Source organism: Myiozetetes cayanensis, unplaced genomic scaffold (assembly GCF_022539395.1).
Source record: "Myiozetetes cayanensis isolate MyiCay16 unplaced genomic scaffold, myiCay2020 scf10, whole genome shotgun sequence".
Taxonomy (NCBI): domain Eukaryota; kingdom Metazoa; phylum Chordata; class Aves; order Passeriformes; family Tyrannidae; genus Myiozetetes; species Myiozetetes cayanensis.
This window is the reverse complement of record NW_026086605.1, coordinates 11,623,102-11,639,959: the sequence shown is the minus strand read 5'-3', so window position 1 is coordinate 11,639,959 and position 16,858 is coordinate 11,623,102. Positions and strand designations below refer to the sequence as shown.

The 16,858-nt window shown below is 39.9% G+C and overlaps 1 protein-coding gene across 1 annotated transcript in view; it reads left to right on the top strand.

Annotated features, from left to right (window-relative positions):
- Positions 1–16,858, top strand: part of SORCS3 (sortilin related VPS10 domain containing receptor 3) — a 289,152-nt gene that overhangs the window by 208,775 nt on the left and 63,519 nt on the right. The window contains exons 8-11 of the mRNA XM_050338477.1: positions 10,437–10,526; positions 12,964–13,143; positions 14,905–15,051; positions 15,499–15,601. Coding sequence (XP_050194434.1) covers positions 10,437–10,526; positions 12,964–13,143; positions 14,905–15,051; positions 15,499–15,601 — 520 coding nt within the window. The remainder of the gene's footprint in view (positions 1–10,436; positions 10,527–12,963; positions 13,144–14,904; positions 15,052–15,498; positions 15,602–16,858) is intronic.

Below are 16,858 nucleotides of genomic sequence, written 5' to 3'. Positions count from 1 at the left end.
TGCTGCATGTGTTCTGATCTTTCTGTGCTGGAACAAACCAGAACTAATGTCTTGGAGTGGAGAGAGAAATTTGTTTCTTTTAAATTTTGTCATTAAACAAAAATTTTTAGGCTTAATCCATAGTCAGTTTTCCTCTAAAGAGAGATCCAAATCTTCGGGACAATTTACCTTCTCCTGTTTCACTAATCCAAGATGAGATAGGTTTCACTTGGAATATGTATTTCTCATTAATATTAGAAGGAACTTAAGTATAGCTTAGAGAAGACCTCTAAATTTTTGACAGGTAAAATTAGGGAAGATAAATCCCAGCTATTGATATCAATGTGTTAGGTTATCTGCATACAGTTATTTACTCATGAATATCCATTCTGATCAAGTTGATGAACAGGCCTGTAGTGTAAGATTCCTGGGAAGCATTAACCTGTGTGACTGTGCACTCAAAGCAAATGTGATACTATGGTGCATAATGAATAGAGAAAAGAAGAATAACGAACGTGTTGTAATGCCTTTCTAAATCAATGATTCCTGCTGTGCAGCACTTCTGAAAGGATCTTGCAGAATTACAGTACAAAGAAAGAAAATGAGAATGATCCTTTACTTGAAAATATCTTGTCCATGAAGAGAGTTTGAAAAGACTGGGACCGGTTACCAGGCAAACGAGATAAATAACATAGCCCATGAGGAAAGATGTAAAAGGTAATGTGGAAGGAAGAAAGAAATAGCTACTAAGAGTAGGAAGAATTCTTATGAATAAAACAGTAGGTGTTCACTCAGAGTTTATTGATTGACTTTCTATTTGATTGATCAGTAGTTATTTTGGGATGCCTAGCACATCACTAAGATTGGATTGGATAATGCTGCATAAATTGCTACACTAAAAGAAAATCCTTCCCTCCTTTTAATATTTAAAATTCATACAACTTGCAAAACAGGTAATTTATTTGCGAGAAAACCGTGGAATATATCTGGACTTATTTACTTTACCAAAAAGAGCTAATTTGTTGACCAACTTTGCCATTTAAGGTCAGTGTCAGTGGTGTTCAATTACATATCTGTGCACCACTGAAACCCATGCTTTCTGCATATCTGTAATGTGCCATTCTCTATGGCTGTACTACATCTTTCCTTTTTGGTGCCTTTTGAGTACTTGCTACTAAGAAAGTATCACATTCTAAACTTATGTGCAGACATAACTTGCAACTGCCTAAAAGATCTGATTTCCCGAGAGTTACCAGAACTGCTACAGTATTCTCATGTGCAGAGCCTACATTATGAAACACAGGGATCAGGGATAGTCTTGGTTTATGTATGAATCTAGAATATTTATACTTTGGAGAATTGAAATGGTAAAAAAATAAATCACAGAGGGAATTCTGTGGAAGGAAGTCTTGTATCGGGGTTTCTAATGGAGTTGCTCAGGTTGCTGAAAAGAGTCAAAAATGCCATAGGCTTTAATGAAAATGCAGATTATTTTCAGGAAATTTTATTTTGAGAGAGAAAGCATTGTTTGGAGAAAACCTTTTTATTTTCCTGTAAGTAAACAAATAACATCAGTGCTGCTTAGTTCTTTAAAGACTAAAGAGAATAGCCTGAATGATCCATGTATCTTTCTATGCCAACAGATGAAAATTTTCCACTGAAAATGCAAGAAAGCATGAGCAAATATGATCACTTATTGCAGGGAGTGAGGAGGGTCTGGACCAAAAATGTCCCAGTACAGCGGCAACTTATTTGTTGTTGTCTGAGAATGCCTAAGGGTGTGAATAGGGCAACACATTCACTGGGAATCAGCTTTGCTCTGGAACAGTGGATTCTGCAGAAAGGAACATTCTTGTGGGAAGACCTATGGCTGCCATAGGAAGTTAATTATGGCTAAGTTAAAGTAGTTGTTCCCAGTTAGCCAAAGGTTATGTGCAAGCTCTCTCAGGTGCAATGGCTCAGTGGTTCTGCTGGACGGGTGGAGTCCCACGTTGGACAAGCCCGGCTGCTAGCAGGAATGGATGGCATTCCCAACACAATGGTTGGGAATGTAAGGACTGTATTTTCACATCCTAGGTATCAGGAGAGGGACAATAATACTGATGAAACTCTTCAGAATGTGTGACATGAAGACTGCTGTCACTACTGCTGTTACAGCACTGGTGGCCTAAGGATGCGAGACAATGTTTACAGGAGGAGGCACTATTTTTTAAGAGATTGGAACTGACAGGAGTTAGAAATGGCACAGCTAAGGTTTTGGGTGTACTCACAAGATCATGAAGGACTTTTTTTTCCCCCAGCTGTAGATGTAGGTATCATAAATATGTTTCCATCTGCCTATTAATCTCGTTGTGTTGTATAAACCCTTCAGTGTGTGGCTTTCATGGCAGAGATCATACCAGTCTAGTTCAGCAAGCAGTTATCACTGTTCCCATTCCTCTTTTAAGCTTCTGTCTCCGTCAGCACTTGGAGACCCTCAGGGTAACTTTGGCCTTTTTGATTTGAGCTGGCTGTAAGTCAGTGCAGAGAGGTGTGGATGGGTGATCAATACCTGTCTCAGTTGTTTTTAATGTCTTTATTTTTCTCTGAGATGGTGCAGACTCTGCTATCCCAACTGAGTGCAGCTGAAGTTGATCTGAATTGTAGCTCAGACTTTCAGCACTTTCTATAGCAGTGACAAAGCTACTGATCCTCTGAGACTAAGAAGTTGATACCTATTTTGAATTTAGGGGTGATGCAGACCAAACAAATGTCTTTGGAGATGAACACTCTCAGATCTGTCTTTGACTCATAAAGACAAGGAATGATACCTGCAAATTTTGATTGAAAAGGATTGACCTTTTGCTTCAAACTCTGCTCCATTTCCACTTTAAATGGGAAGTGTTTTGCACCATTAAAGAGAGGCATTCTGAGAGGCAGTACCTTATCACTTTTCCTTTAAATAGTGGAACACAGGTGCCCCTTCCCCCTTCCATTCCCATGGCGTAATTTAACAAGATGTTTAACTGCAGGCTAAAATTAATAAAAGTGTCTTGTCTCTCACCTGGTCTCTGCTGCTGCTTCTCCTGGGAAGCTTTCTTGGCTGCTTTCAATGCCATTTCATTTGTGATTCAGTCTCCTGGGAACCTTGGGAACTTCACAGCTTTCTCTTGACTCCAGATTCCTTTAGGTCAGGTTGTCCTGGGACATATGATGGTTCCATGTCTAAAATGCTAAATTGCTCTGTTGTTGTCCTTTTGTTTGGGGGTTGATGTGATGAAGGAAGGAAGGAGTGTGGGGGAAGCTGGGAAGAGAGAGAAGGTCTTGGTTGTAGTTTATAGTCCTCCTAAATGTGATGGAGTCTATGGCGTTGCCATTTAGGAAGAGGGGATGGTGGTTACTCACATCTTGCACATGCAGGAGTGTAGAAGCAGCCTGCAGTTCTTGTGGGAATTGTAGGAATTATGTGTGGAAAGTGAAAAGTTCAAGTCAAAATGCTCTACTTTGATACTGAAAATTTATCTGTCTCTTTTTTACTTTCTAAAGTAATTTTGAGTTTAGAAGACTTTTACCTAATTTGGGGAGTTGCACAGGAAGCAGCATATCAACCTGTTCACCACTGTCAGTGAGAATGAGCAGACCCAGAATTTCTCCAGATGTTGTTGTGTGATGCAGCTGAGTGGGAGTCTTACAGTGCACATCTGAATAATTCCTCTGGCTCAGAGGAGCAAACACTTCTGCCAAAAGCTGTTGAACCAGTTCGATCTTCTTTTGCATCAGAAAGTCTCCTTAAAACATATGCAGATGTCAGTATTCACCCACAATCATTGATAGATTCTTACAGGACCTGTGGATAATATTTCTTTCATTGGAAGAGTCTCATCACAGTATGTCCAAAAATTTCAGCTGAAGTCGTTTGACGTAAAATGACATCTGTAGACTTTCTTTTTATCTGAATCAAATTCCATTTTTATTAAAGTGGATAAATTTATGATAACATTTTTTTCCCCAGCCTCAATAGAAAGAAAAATACTTACTATTTTTAATATTAGAATTCTGGTGGGGGAACATTTCTCTTTCAGGTTTATAGAGAAGGGAAAAAAAATTTCTTAGTTCTATAAGCTATATATGTCTAAACTCAGATCAGAGAAGTAGTTTAATACTAATACTGGTTGTAACTGTGGTTGTTTAGAAAAACTCAGAAGTTTAGTAGGAAGTGTGTGTATGTTTCAGGTTTATCAGGTATTTAAGGCTAGGCTAAATGAGCACATTTCTTGACAGAAGTCAGTTTTCCGGTGAGTAGACTTCAACCAGCAGCCACAGATGAGATTATGCCAGTTCAGAAGAATTCATAACTTTTGCTCTCAAACTATCAATTTAATAACTTAAATAAGTGGTAAATTTCCATTTCCCCAGGAATAAAGGAAGAGGTTTTTTAATATTTTTTTTTTAATTAATGTGAAACTTCTCAACAGTGAAACAAGATAAGAGGGAGAAATTAAACTTTGATTTCCTAGTATAGAGCCTTCTCTTTATTTTCATAGAAACTAAATACACCATGTTCAAATATAAATTTCTTTCCTCCATTTTTTCCTCCATTAACTAGGAGCCAAAGGTCTTAACAGAAATCAATCCATGCAATTTATTTTTAACTTCACCCTGCTTAGCTACGATTGATTTTTATCTTTGCAATCGATGGTAGAGAAAACGGTTTGGCGGGACAATGAAGCACTCTCCAGCTTGTAGGGGTTGGTTTTTGAGTCTTTTATTGAAGGAATCATTAAAAGCTTATTATGAAACTAATAGGATGAAGACGTTTAAATGATGAACACGATTACACCTGTTTTACTGGTGAATAATGCCTGCTACAGCTGATCTCCTCCTGCCCCTTTTTAAAATGCTGGACAGCACTCTAGTGGGGGAAATTAATCCATACAGATGAAAGCAAGTGCATCCCACATGCTAGTTAAAAGCTCTTCTTCAAGCAAGACAGGTAGTAAGCAGTTAGCTACTTTCCTATTCACTACTGCGTGACTTCATCCATTTTTAGCACAGTTTCATCTTTTCTGTGCCAAATATCAGATTTGGAACTTGAACCTAAATATCTGTTGATAAAAAATTATTAAGGTTTTCCTTTATTTATTTATTTATATTGATTTTCCTTCTAGGGCTTTTTGTGCTGTACTTTCTTTTACCACTCTCTTCCCCTCCCCTCACGTTGTCTTGATTTATCTGCTGAAGATGTAAAGTGTCACCTTGACAAAGCCATATGTTTCCTCTGAAATCCTTCAAAAGGAGCTATAATGTGTACACTTATGCTCCTCTCTTAGCTGGTTTCTGTGTGGGGAATGTGCACCTGCAGCTCTGATGTGACTCGTGTTTTGGTGTAACCATGCACATTTTCGGCACAGGAGTTGCTTTTAAAACAAATGCAATATTTTCACTCAAGTTTATGCTGCTATAGCTGTGTCATCATAGCTCTGAAGGGAAAGGGAGGTGAACAGAGATTGGACCAGTGTAATAAATGCTCCTTTGTCTTAGCAAATTTTCTCTGATGGGTCTGCTGCTCTAGAAAGTGGCATATTTTCAAACATGCCTGCTGAATTTACCAGGCAGCTTGAGGGTGCTTTGCACACAGAAACACTGATCTGTGTGTCCCCATGGCACACTCAGTAATTGCATATTGCTTTAATGGCTGTGCAGAAGGTATTATATTAATGAAAACCACTGGGAGGGAATTCAGACTAGATGGTACCTATCATGATGGGATTTATGCTGGAACAGTAGAGAATCTCAGTACAGAGAAATATCCAGAAGATGGCTTTTCCTGCCCATGGTGGATACTCAGGAAGGAAGAACATTACATTAGGCTCATGTAGATGTGTTCTTACCTCCTGAATCTCTTGTGACTGTCGTTTTGGTTAGACTTAGGAAAGGAGGCACAACTTTTCAATCCTCATACTGGCAAACCTGTACAAGGCCTAGGCAGTTGCTGGCTCTGAAGAATACAAAAATCCCTCGCTAAGCGTGTGAATGGAGCAACCTCTCTGCTGACCTTGCTATCACTCCTCCATGCTTTAAGCCACAATTTGATTTAGAGGATTTTATGCCCACAAGAAGGAGAAAAGGAACCTGAAGTTAAAGCAGAGTAGAAGGATGCCAGGGCTCCCTATGGAATTGGATAACACAGATCCAGGATGCTGTTACAGTACTGAGAGAGTGTATCTCAACCTTTGACTTTTACCAATTAATTTTTTCTCACTGGAAAGGAGGGAACTTTACAAGCGGAGAAAATCACCTCAGAAAACAAGTGAGGTGTTCGCTGAAAATAACATCAACTATAAGCTATCAACTACTTAATATAAAGAAGTAGTTTAAAATTTGATTCTGTGAGCTTTCCGTTCACTTTTCTGAAAGTTCTTTGAGCAGCAGGAGGTAGATGGGGTCTTGCTTAGCCCAGGGCCATTACTAAGACTTAGTAGTTCCATGTTTGTTACATCATTACCTGCCTTACACTGGAATTTATGAGTCCCAGAATCAGCTAGCCAGGAAGATGAGAAGGAAGCCTGGTACATTGTGGTTTACACTTCCTGATATCACCCAGGGTGTCATTACATCCTGGGACCTCTTAACTCATTCTGCTTGCTTTCCAAACTCTTTTACATGAGACACGGTTTTTTGCTTAAGGCTAACTTCAACATGAGAAATGGCTTAGTGTGTTTCTAGATATGGCACAGAAATTATAGAGGTCAATATATTCCATTAATTTTTTTAAATAATTCTCTGCAGTCTTGTGAGCATACTTGGGTTTTTTCTGTGTTTCATGCACTCTGTCTCGTTACAGGTCAGGAGAGGGAATGAGCAGATATACTGAAATTTTCAGGGCTTTTAAAGAGAAATTTCTCATGTTTCTGTTCTTAAGTGTCAGCTGATATAAGTTAAATAAGATTTTTCTCTTGATACAAAATGTGGAAGTATTAAAGAAAATTAGTAGATCATGACTGGACCCAGGAAGAAAGAACACAGGTTAGGAAAGGCAGATGTGTTTAATAACAAACACATTTGTCCATAGGAATCATTTCCACTGGCCATAAACCAATCAAACACATAAAGTAGAAATCCAGAAAAACAGATTAACAATTAGCAGTGGAGGAGGGAAAAGACAAACCCAGCTTATTCTGTACTAAGCATGACAGATGAGCTCACAGCAAATAATTGGGTGACATTCATCAAATGTGAACTGAAAGGAGGCATTGGAGGGCAAAACAGTACCATAATCTCTGGGATTTACAGTGTTGGAGAGTTTGCTCACAGGAAAAGGAAAAGTTCATCAAAATAAATTAAGCTGTACCTTCCAAAATTCATTCTCTACCACAGTGCTTGCCAAAACTTTATTGAAGGCTTGATCGTTTTTTTGGAACTGTTATAACCGTGCGTGTAAATCATGCAAAGATGAGATCCTGGCTGGGAAAAGCTTCACACAATTCCTGCCAAAAGAATTGTGGGTGGCTTCATATTAACTGGCTCAGAAAGACAACAGACCACAAAGATTTTTATTTCTAAACCATTGTCAAGGTGACCTAGTCCAGGTAGAGGACTGAAAGGGAGCTTAACTAATGCACAGTGAACTTGAACAGTATTTTAATCCTACCTTTCTGCATTAAAAAGCAGACAGACACGCAATACAAACAAACAAAAAAAAACCTCCAGGTACCAATTTGCAGTGGGATAAAACCAGAAAAACTGTGTAAAACCTTTTGAGTGTGGCAGACTTGTAGTGGATCCTGTTTTGGCACAGAAAGAGGAATTTGATAACCCCTTGATTTTTTTTGCCACTTTGTGTTCATTGGATTAACTGGAAGATTGTTAGTCTGTTCCAATTTTAATTGGTCATCACAACATTTACAAAGTATGTAAATATTTATGTCTGCATCTTAAATACAAGTTGAAGACCACATCTCAGCCCACCAGAAGAGGTGGATATTGAACCCAGGGTCCTTACCAAGCAGTCACACATGTTTAGTTCTATCTGTACTCTATTACAAATAATGATGTAGTGCTGAAATCATGAGTGGTATAAAATGAGTTCATGTGGCAAAGTTATATCATTTGAGAATTTGAATTTTCCACTGGAGGTTAGAAATAACAAAAGAGAAGAGGGGATGTTTAAATATTCCCTGTGTTATTTAGATAATATGACCTAGAAGTGTAGGATCCTTTGAGCAATGCTTGTAGAGCTGAGAGAAATAAAATTACTGCAAACATGAATTCTTGCCTTTGAGTTGGACTCAGCGTGAGTCAACTGCATAGTCTGTTCTCTCCTGTGAAAACTTATTTTCATGTGGTAGTATTAGATGGGAAATACATCCTTCAGAAATAACACTCAGCAGTGTTATTTCAGCCTTTTCAGCATAGAGGAGAAAAGGTACTGGGGAGACCTTAGTGCACCCTCCAGTACCAAAGGGGGCTACAGGAGAGCTGGAGAGGGAGTTTTACAAGGGCATGTATTGATAGGGCAAGGGGGGATGGCTTTACACTGAAAGAGGGCAGGTTTGGATTAGACATAAGGAGGAAATTCTTTACTATGAGGGTGGTGAGGCACTGGAACTGGTTGCCCATAGAAGTTGTGGATGCCCCATCCCTGAAAGTTTTCTAGGCCAAGTTGAATGGGGCTTACATAAAACCATTCAATATTCTGAACTGGAAGGGACCCCCAAGGATCATCTAAGTCCAGCTCCTGGCCCTCTGCAGGACCTCCCCAAGAAGCACACTATGTGCCCTTGAACACTGTACAGGTGGTCTGGTGGAAGGTGTCCCACTCCATGGCAGGGGTGTTGGAACTAGATGATCTTTAAGGTCCCTTCCAACCCTAATCATTCTATGAGTCTATGATCCTCACAGCTGGAGAGCAGGACCCTGAAATGCTAGCTACTGTGCCAGTCCACAGTGCACTTTATATGAAGTGAGACCCTCTCATGAAGTGACTCTTCTTCTCTCCTTGTTTCTGCCACTGACTTGCTTTGGGTCTGTAAGCAAATCACTTTAGATTTTCGTGTTTGTGTTTACTCTTGGCTTTAGCTGCATGTTATCTGTATAGAGTTTGTTTGCTGTGGTATGGGTCATTCTTATGGCCTTCATATGTGGTGTGTGGGATAATAGTGGTTGGTTTTTTGCCCTGGGAGGGCTAAATGCAGTTATGATAACATTACAAGTTAAAATGGGAAAAAAATCAGAAGGGGAAGTCTTAGTGTAGAAGGCAGTCCTATTTCTAAACTTTTCTTTCTTTACAGTCCTTCAAACTCTCAATGAAGCAACATTATTTTGAGTTGATTAGATATCAAATTTCATGACCAGTAATATCGTGTCCTTCGAATGACAGCTTCTCTAGGGAAGAAAGTCACTATCTAGAGGTTATATCACTGCTGAGAATACAATTGATGCTGTAGCAATATTCTGTGTAAGCTCATTCTGAAATATCACTGTCAGATAAAGGAGGTATATCTAGGAGAGAATCTAGGACCTTTCTGTTAGCTTTATTGGAAACTTAAGAAGCCAACAAATGACATTCCATATAATAGAGAAGTGCTTTGTGCATTTTTTTTAATCTTAGGACCTGCAAGACCACCAAAACAGCAGAATACAGGAAATTCACTGATGTAAGCCTTGTTGTAGCCAGGCCTGAAATGGTGCCGGAATAAACACTGGCAAAAAGTGACTAGTGACAGGTTTGAAGTCCCATATTTCACAAATTATCAGAGCTAGATCTCGTTGATACATAGCATTTATGCAAGGCCTATACAATTCATTTCAATCCATAAATCCCCAGATTTGGATGTCTATCAGTTAGTTCCCCCCCATGTCCTCTTTCAGAGACAATATGACTTCAGAGAAACCAGTTTTATAGTGGCAAAGGGCAGGTAAGAGTTTAGCTCCATCTTTCCAAGAGCACATTTACTGTTAGCATTAAATGGTGCCAGTGTGGATCTCTACTGTTAGTCACTGTAAAAGGCTGTAGGAAGGCAATCCTGGCCCCAAGGGATTTACAGTGTAGACAAGGCTGAGAAGCAGCAAAGAGGGATTATCTCCTACTTACAGGAGAGGAACAGAAGCACAAACACTTAAAATTACTTGCCCAAGGTAGTTGAGCTGGAACCATGTGATGAAACCAGATGATCCTCTTCCTCCCATTCAGGACCTTAAACTTTATATCCACTATTCCCTTTTTTCCTGAGATGTTAAAATCACACTGGATTTGAAGTGTGAGAGACAAAATGGAAAGTTCAATAGCACATCTTAAATAAATAATACTCTAACCCTCTCAAATTTGGGATTTCTTTGGAGCTAAGCAGATACCTTTAGGGACAGCTGTGTGTGTCATAGAAAAGATATCTGAAAGAAAGGTTGCCAAATGATTTTAAAGGTGGCAGCATAGAGTGTCTCAGAAGAGTCATCACTTACTTTCTCTGGTGTTTCCACAGGTGACAACTGGTGGAAGAGCAACTTACTATGTGTCATACAGACGGGAGCCTTTTGCACAGATTAAATTACCCAAATACTCTCTTCCTAAGGTGAGTCCACACTTTGTGAACACAGATATGTAATATCTTGGGAGGCCAAATATAGGAGGTTCAATAAAACAAAGTGCTGAGTCCTGCATTTTGACCACAACAACCCTTGGCTTTCTATTCATATCGAACAAACCTCAACTAGGAGAATATGTCCTGAAATTATACTCAAGTTCCATAGTATAGTCATGATGTAAGACTGTGTAAAACAGAAGGGACCAACCTTTCCAGTGCCTAGGCTGAACACAGGCTTCTGGGTAAACTAGTGGGCACCTGAGACCACTGTTGCACTTTGGATCCTTGGAATGGCTGTTGAGGCTACTCTCATAGAGGGCTGATAATCAACAATAAGGGATTTGCCCTTCCTTCCACAAGTGAAAAATTTTGGTGCCTTAGCTGTAAGATAGGTGACTAGATTTGCCTTATGGATGGATCTACCCTTCTAATTGTCTATGGGATATCTGCAGTCTAGCAGATATGGCATATTTGCTTTAACTTGTACCTGAAAAGTTGTGAGAAAGTTGCATATCAGATTCCCAGTGTTACATCCAAACTCCTTCCCACTTGGGTTGATCACAGTCCATTACGTATTGACACCTGCACGGCATAAATGAATTTTCTTTTGTTTGTTATTCCATGGTGGTGATGTGGGATTCAGACTGTCTGACTACACACCAACCTTTGGAAAACCTGCTGCCATTTTTCAAGAGAAAACCATTATTTATAGTCCCATGTTATGGACTGGCCTTGAAAGCTGTCCCTCATTGAAAAGTCAAATGGATAGAGGGAATGAATGCCCTTTGATTGTCTTGCTTTATTGACTAATGTTGTCACAGATTGGCCTATTATAATACAGATTTTTTGGTGGCCCTGGTTTAGAATTGGTGCATAGTATAAAATCAGGGATACTTCTGTAATTTAAAAAGGAGAAGTACTATTAAGCTAGTCATGGAAAAGTCTTCTAGCCACATAGAAGAGGCTTGTTGATTCTGCCCTTAGTCACTAGAATATTTTTGCTGTACAGTAATAACTATTCTGTCAGCTGTAGATTAATGAACTCTGTTGGAGTTGTATGTATGTGAGGCTGGCACTAGGGTAATGCAGTATTTCCACTGCAAGTGGTCAAAACAGATTGAAGTCATTGGGCATTTTGCTTTATTTTTACACTGTTGGAAAGGGTTGGATGTCTGCTTAATCTTTAAGGAATTATAGCTGCTGGGCAAGAACAAACTTCCTGATTTAGTCTTCCTTCATTGAGGAAAATGGCAAATCTCTCACTGACTGCACTTGCTGGGATAAAATTAGGCTCTCAAATGGTTTTCCCACTCATCCCATGGTGATAGGCTATGATAGATCTATTAGAAATAGCCCCATCTAATCAATCCCAACTTTTCATCTAGATACCTCACACAAAAGATTAACTCGCCTCCTAGGCAGGATAAGGATATTGAACTGATCTTCTCCCAGATATTCTTCCCCAAAATCAGGTCACTCCACCCTTTGGGAGACTTCCAGAATTATGGTTTCTTGATGCGGAAACAGTGCAAGGAATTAATCAAGGCCTCCTGGCACCCTGGGGAAAGTTTAAATAGATACAAATAGATAAATGGTGTCTCATATAACCACAGTCATTTTTGCTTCTAGCTGGACCTCTGTCAGTTTGTTCAGCAATAGTAGCAAGGATGAAGTCCTTCAATACTCATCATGACTGTGGAAATAATTTCCATGAACCTGTTTTAAAATAATAGTGAGAAAATGCACTGTAAAATCTCTTTGGTATTAAAACTAAATGAGGAAACCCTTGCTGGACTTTCTGTATCTTGGCCAGCAGCAGAAATCCAAAAACGGTTAGTGGGTGGATTATTTGATAGCCTATATATAGTGGGATAATTGATCTCAGATAAACTCTCAATAGGAAAGTGTGTTATTAAAAATCCTTATCAGCAGTAGCTCAAACTGATCCCTATACCTCTCCTCCAAATAAATGTGAACTCCCAGGATTTTTTAAACCATCCCTTTACCAGCTGGAAGCACAAACCCATTAGTTTAGCATGTGAATGGAAATTATCACTGCTTTTAGCCTGGTGCTGCACCATGCTTAGTGACTATGAGGACTCCAAGGCTATGAATCTTCCAGGAGTGATAACACTGGCTTTCAAATTTATAAATAAAAAATGAAACTGGATGAAATTCCTTGAAGGTACCAAAAATGAAGAAAGCAAAAATCCTTTGCCCAGCTGGCGATCATGAAAAAAAATGAAAGGCAGAAAAGTCACAATGGTGGTAATTTATTGGCTTGCTCTAACAGAAAGTTGTTTAACATACCTATAATTCATGTTCCATCTCCATTCTTTCATAATTCATGGTAATTACTACATGTCCCGAAGGGCAAAGAAATCCTGAGATCCTCAGTAACAGGCCTTTTGTCTTCTTTTAACAGGACATGCATATTATCAGCACAGATGAGAATCAGGTCTTTGCAGCTGTTCAAGAGTGGAACCAGAATGATACATATAATCTGTATATCTCAGACACACGAGGGGTCTACTTCACCCTGGCCTTGGAAAATGTGAAAAGCAGTCGAGGGCTGGAGGGGAATATCGTCATTGACCTTTATGAGGTATGTAGTAAAGGTCACCCTGCAAAGAACAGCAACTGCTTGATAGCTCAAGCAAGTGTAAATCTCTTACCAACCTCCCAGGATCTTCATTTGTTTTGGGATCAGCCCTGAGGTATTTACTGGGTTTGACGCTGATTTCACTCATGTGGCAATAGATGCAGTGCATTCTGCTATAGGTGCAACAACTGGTTGCTTTCAAGTCAGTGACTGGTTAGCTATGTGTTATTTTCAAAAGGGAAAACCATTATCCTCCCCATAATAATGTGGATGTCTCTAAAAGGACTCAAAATACTGGGGCTTTTCCCCTTGGATATCTAGAGGCACCTGCTTGCAGGCAGGGAATCTGGATTCCACCTTTCTGAGCACTGAACAGTTTGTGAACTATAAGCAGAAGTTTGTAGGTGCCCAAAGAAGACAGATGGATAACTTCTACCTCAAATTATCTTCCATTCATCATTCTTCTACCAGACCTGTCAGCCTTGGCCAACAGCAGTCCATTCAGAGCAGTTGTTCTGGTTCCTGTTTTGTTCAGAGCATTCAGGGTTTGGTGTATCATTACTTGCTGGATGGAAGGCCTGCTGAGATTCAGGGCTCAGTGCTTTGCCAGCAGCAAACAACTAATCAGTAATACTAATAGTAATGGTTTCAGGCTGACTTCTGCTATTACATGGAGAAATGTTTTCAACTACATGTAGAAGTTAAGACAACACATTTATTTATTTCAGCCAGAATAATGCTCATTTAACAACATCATCAGTTTGTTTGTAAAAATCCAGGTAGTTTAAGTCAATGTGGGAAAACTCACAAATAACACATATATCAGTAAGAAGAACAGGGTTTATATTTTATTTTCACCTGTTAAATATATTTTCCTGACTCTGCAAATATATATTTCTTTGCTGTGATAAACCAACTAAAATAAATATGCATTGTTTCCAATTCCCAGGAAAACTCTGTATTCCCCTGTGGTTTATCATAGACTTTTTACTGTTAAATGCCTACAGAGATTTTCCCAGGGTCATTTAAAAAGTAGTATCACTCTGGGGGCTTTTGAGTAGAAGGGTTTGCATCTTGGCTGTCACCAGGAAGTTGCAGATTTGCAGCAAGTTCCTTCTTCCTGTCTCACTTTCACAGCTGTGCAACTGAGACTCAACATGAAATCTTCTTGGGAATGTTTTGACAGGACCATATTTTGCTGTACTGGGTTCTGCTGACAAAAATCATAACATTTGAAACAACTGGGTTGATTTTGTCAGAATTTGGGAGTGGAAGGAAAACGAAGAATTCAAGTTTGCAAAACATCGGCATATTCAGGATTTCCATCTTTTGTGTTGATTTTTTTTTCTTTTACACACAAAGATCCCACACTGCTTCTGATGTGACCTGTTGTCTCCCATGTGTTGGCAATCTATAGAGGGAGTGGGAAAGCTCAGAGAGCTCATGTGTGACATGCTGTACCTTCAAGTCCATCATCAGCCTATCTGCAAGCACTCAAGGAAATGCTAAAGTGGGCAGTTTCCTAGGGATTTGCTCTGTGAAAATCCTTGTCTTTTTCTTCCCAAGAGAGAGACCACATGAGGCCTTCCAGCTTTGCAGCCATCATCAAGATGTACTTTTAACGCCATTCACAGTCTTCTAAAGCTGGATTGAGATGGCTTCATAGCTTTTTCAGAGACCTTCCACTCCTGGGAGTGCTCAGATGGACACTGCTTTTAGCCTGTTCTTCCGATGTATTTTTTCATCTCTCTCCGTTTTTCCTAGGTAGCAGGGATCAAAGGCATATTCCTGGCTAACAGGAAGATAGATGACCAAATCAAGACTTTCATTACCTACAACAAGGGCAGAGATTGGCGTTTGCTGCAGGCACCGGACATTGATCTAAGGGGGGATCCTGTGCTTTGCCAGCTGGTGAGTGGCAGGTCTTTTTCAAAGCACAACTGACTCTTCTAGAGCTGCTTATTTAAAACAGTAGATTAACAAAACTCTCTTGACTTGCTGGGTGAATTAAATAGATTTCTTTATCTATAGCTTCATAACTTTTAAGTAAAAATTCTGACCATCTTCCTTGATGGTTTTAATGGAACTCAAGTCAGAATAAGAAAGTTTCCGGGGAAAAGTGCTCTTGGTCAGATTGTTGGTAAAAACAAGTGCAGAGTTCCTGAATCTCTTGTTCTCATCTACTTTTATGGTGTTTATCCTGCAAATGAACATATGCTTCTTTTTGTAACAGTGCTAAGAGCAGAGGGGTCATTTTCAGAAGGATTGGAGCATCTGTGTGTAGTCACCCAGGATTCCTCTGACATTTAACTTGTTGCATATTAAAGCTTTTGCCTTTTGTTTGTTTTCTGTCAACAGCCCTTTTGCTCATTGCACTTGCGTCTGCAACTCTCAGAGAATCCATATACATCAGGAAGCATTTCCAGCAAAGAGACAGCTCCTGGGCTGCTGGTGGCCACAGGTAAGAGCAGAAGGGCTTTTCACCCTCACCCATACCTCACTGGGAGCCTGAGAGTATCTGAGATGTTCCTTGTTGCTGCAAAAGCTTTCAGCTCTGTTTCAGCAAGTGCTGAGCTAATTCACTTTATCTCCCATTTGTTATGGGCTAGAAGAAGGCATATGGCCCCAAGTTCAAAAAAGGTAATGCCTGTCAAGGTGTTTTTTGCTCTACAATAACCCATACGCAGGTCTAAGCCCACACTTTCAAGGGACCATTACCAACTGGCATTACTTATACCTCTCACTCCTAGGAGGTATCAATACATTCCACCTTTTGAGCAGTAAGCACAGAATTGTCACAAAGTCTATCAGGTGAAGACTGGGCTTCATATGTACCTGTCTTGTGCATGGCACCTACTTTAAACCCTGCGTTGCTCCAAGACCAGCAGTACTTCATCAGCACTGCATGGGCCACTGTTATTGTGGGTTGTTCTGCGAAACTGTGCTTTGGCAGGTCATGGTGTTTTAATGGCAGCCTGCGACAGTGCTTCATGGTTGCAATGGCTGACCCACTGAATTTAACCTGGCAACCATCCCAGGCCCTGTTTGCACACATCCTGTAGCCTAATCAGGATGGATGGGGCTACCAACCACACTCAGAACTTCTGCAGCTCTGTGAGAGCTGCTGGGCCAAAAAAAGTGCTTTCTGAATGGCTGGTGCTACTGAAAGCTGGCCTCTGAAGCATGTAGGCTGTTCTGTCTTTTCAAAGAGAGGCTCCTACATATGCTCAAATATATTCAAATAGCCTAACTGTTCTTTCTAAGGCTCAATTTATCTCCTTTGTCCTGTTCAGCCTAGGACTGGCTTGCAAGCATGTCATGTTAGCATATTGCCTGTATAAATTTACACTATTTCTTCCAACCATTTTCATTCTCGTGTCCTTCTGTGCTTCCATGTGTCTGCCAGACTAAGACAGAACCTGAGAGACAGGTTCCCTTCATGACATTTATATCTCAACAAGGGAGACACCATGTGATTTCCAGTTCACTGATCCAGGCCAAATGGAGTGAGATAATTTGGTTTAAACCTCCAGATCTCCCTATGCTTAGCCAAGTGGAGTCATCACTCCTTGGCAGGTTGCACTTGCTAGATGGATGCTTAGGAACAAGCCCTACTCATGATGCTGTAATTGCAGAGGGTTTTTTTTAACCTTTTAGGAAGAAAATTGAGGCAGCAGGACAGTGAGATTCTAGGCATTCATCTAAATTGTTGATAAAT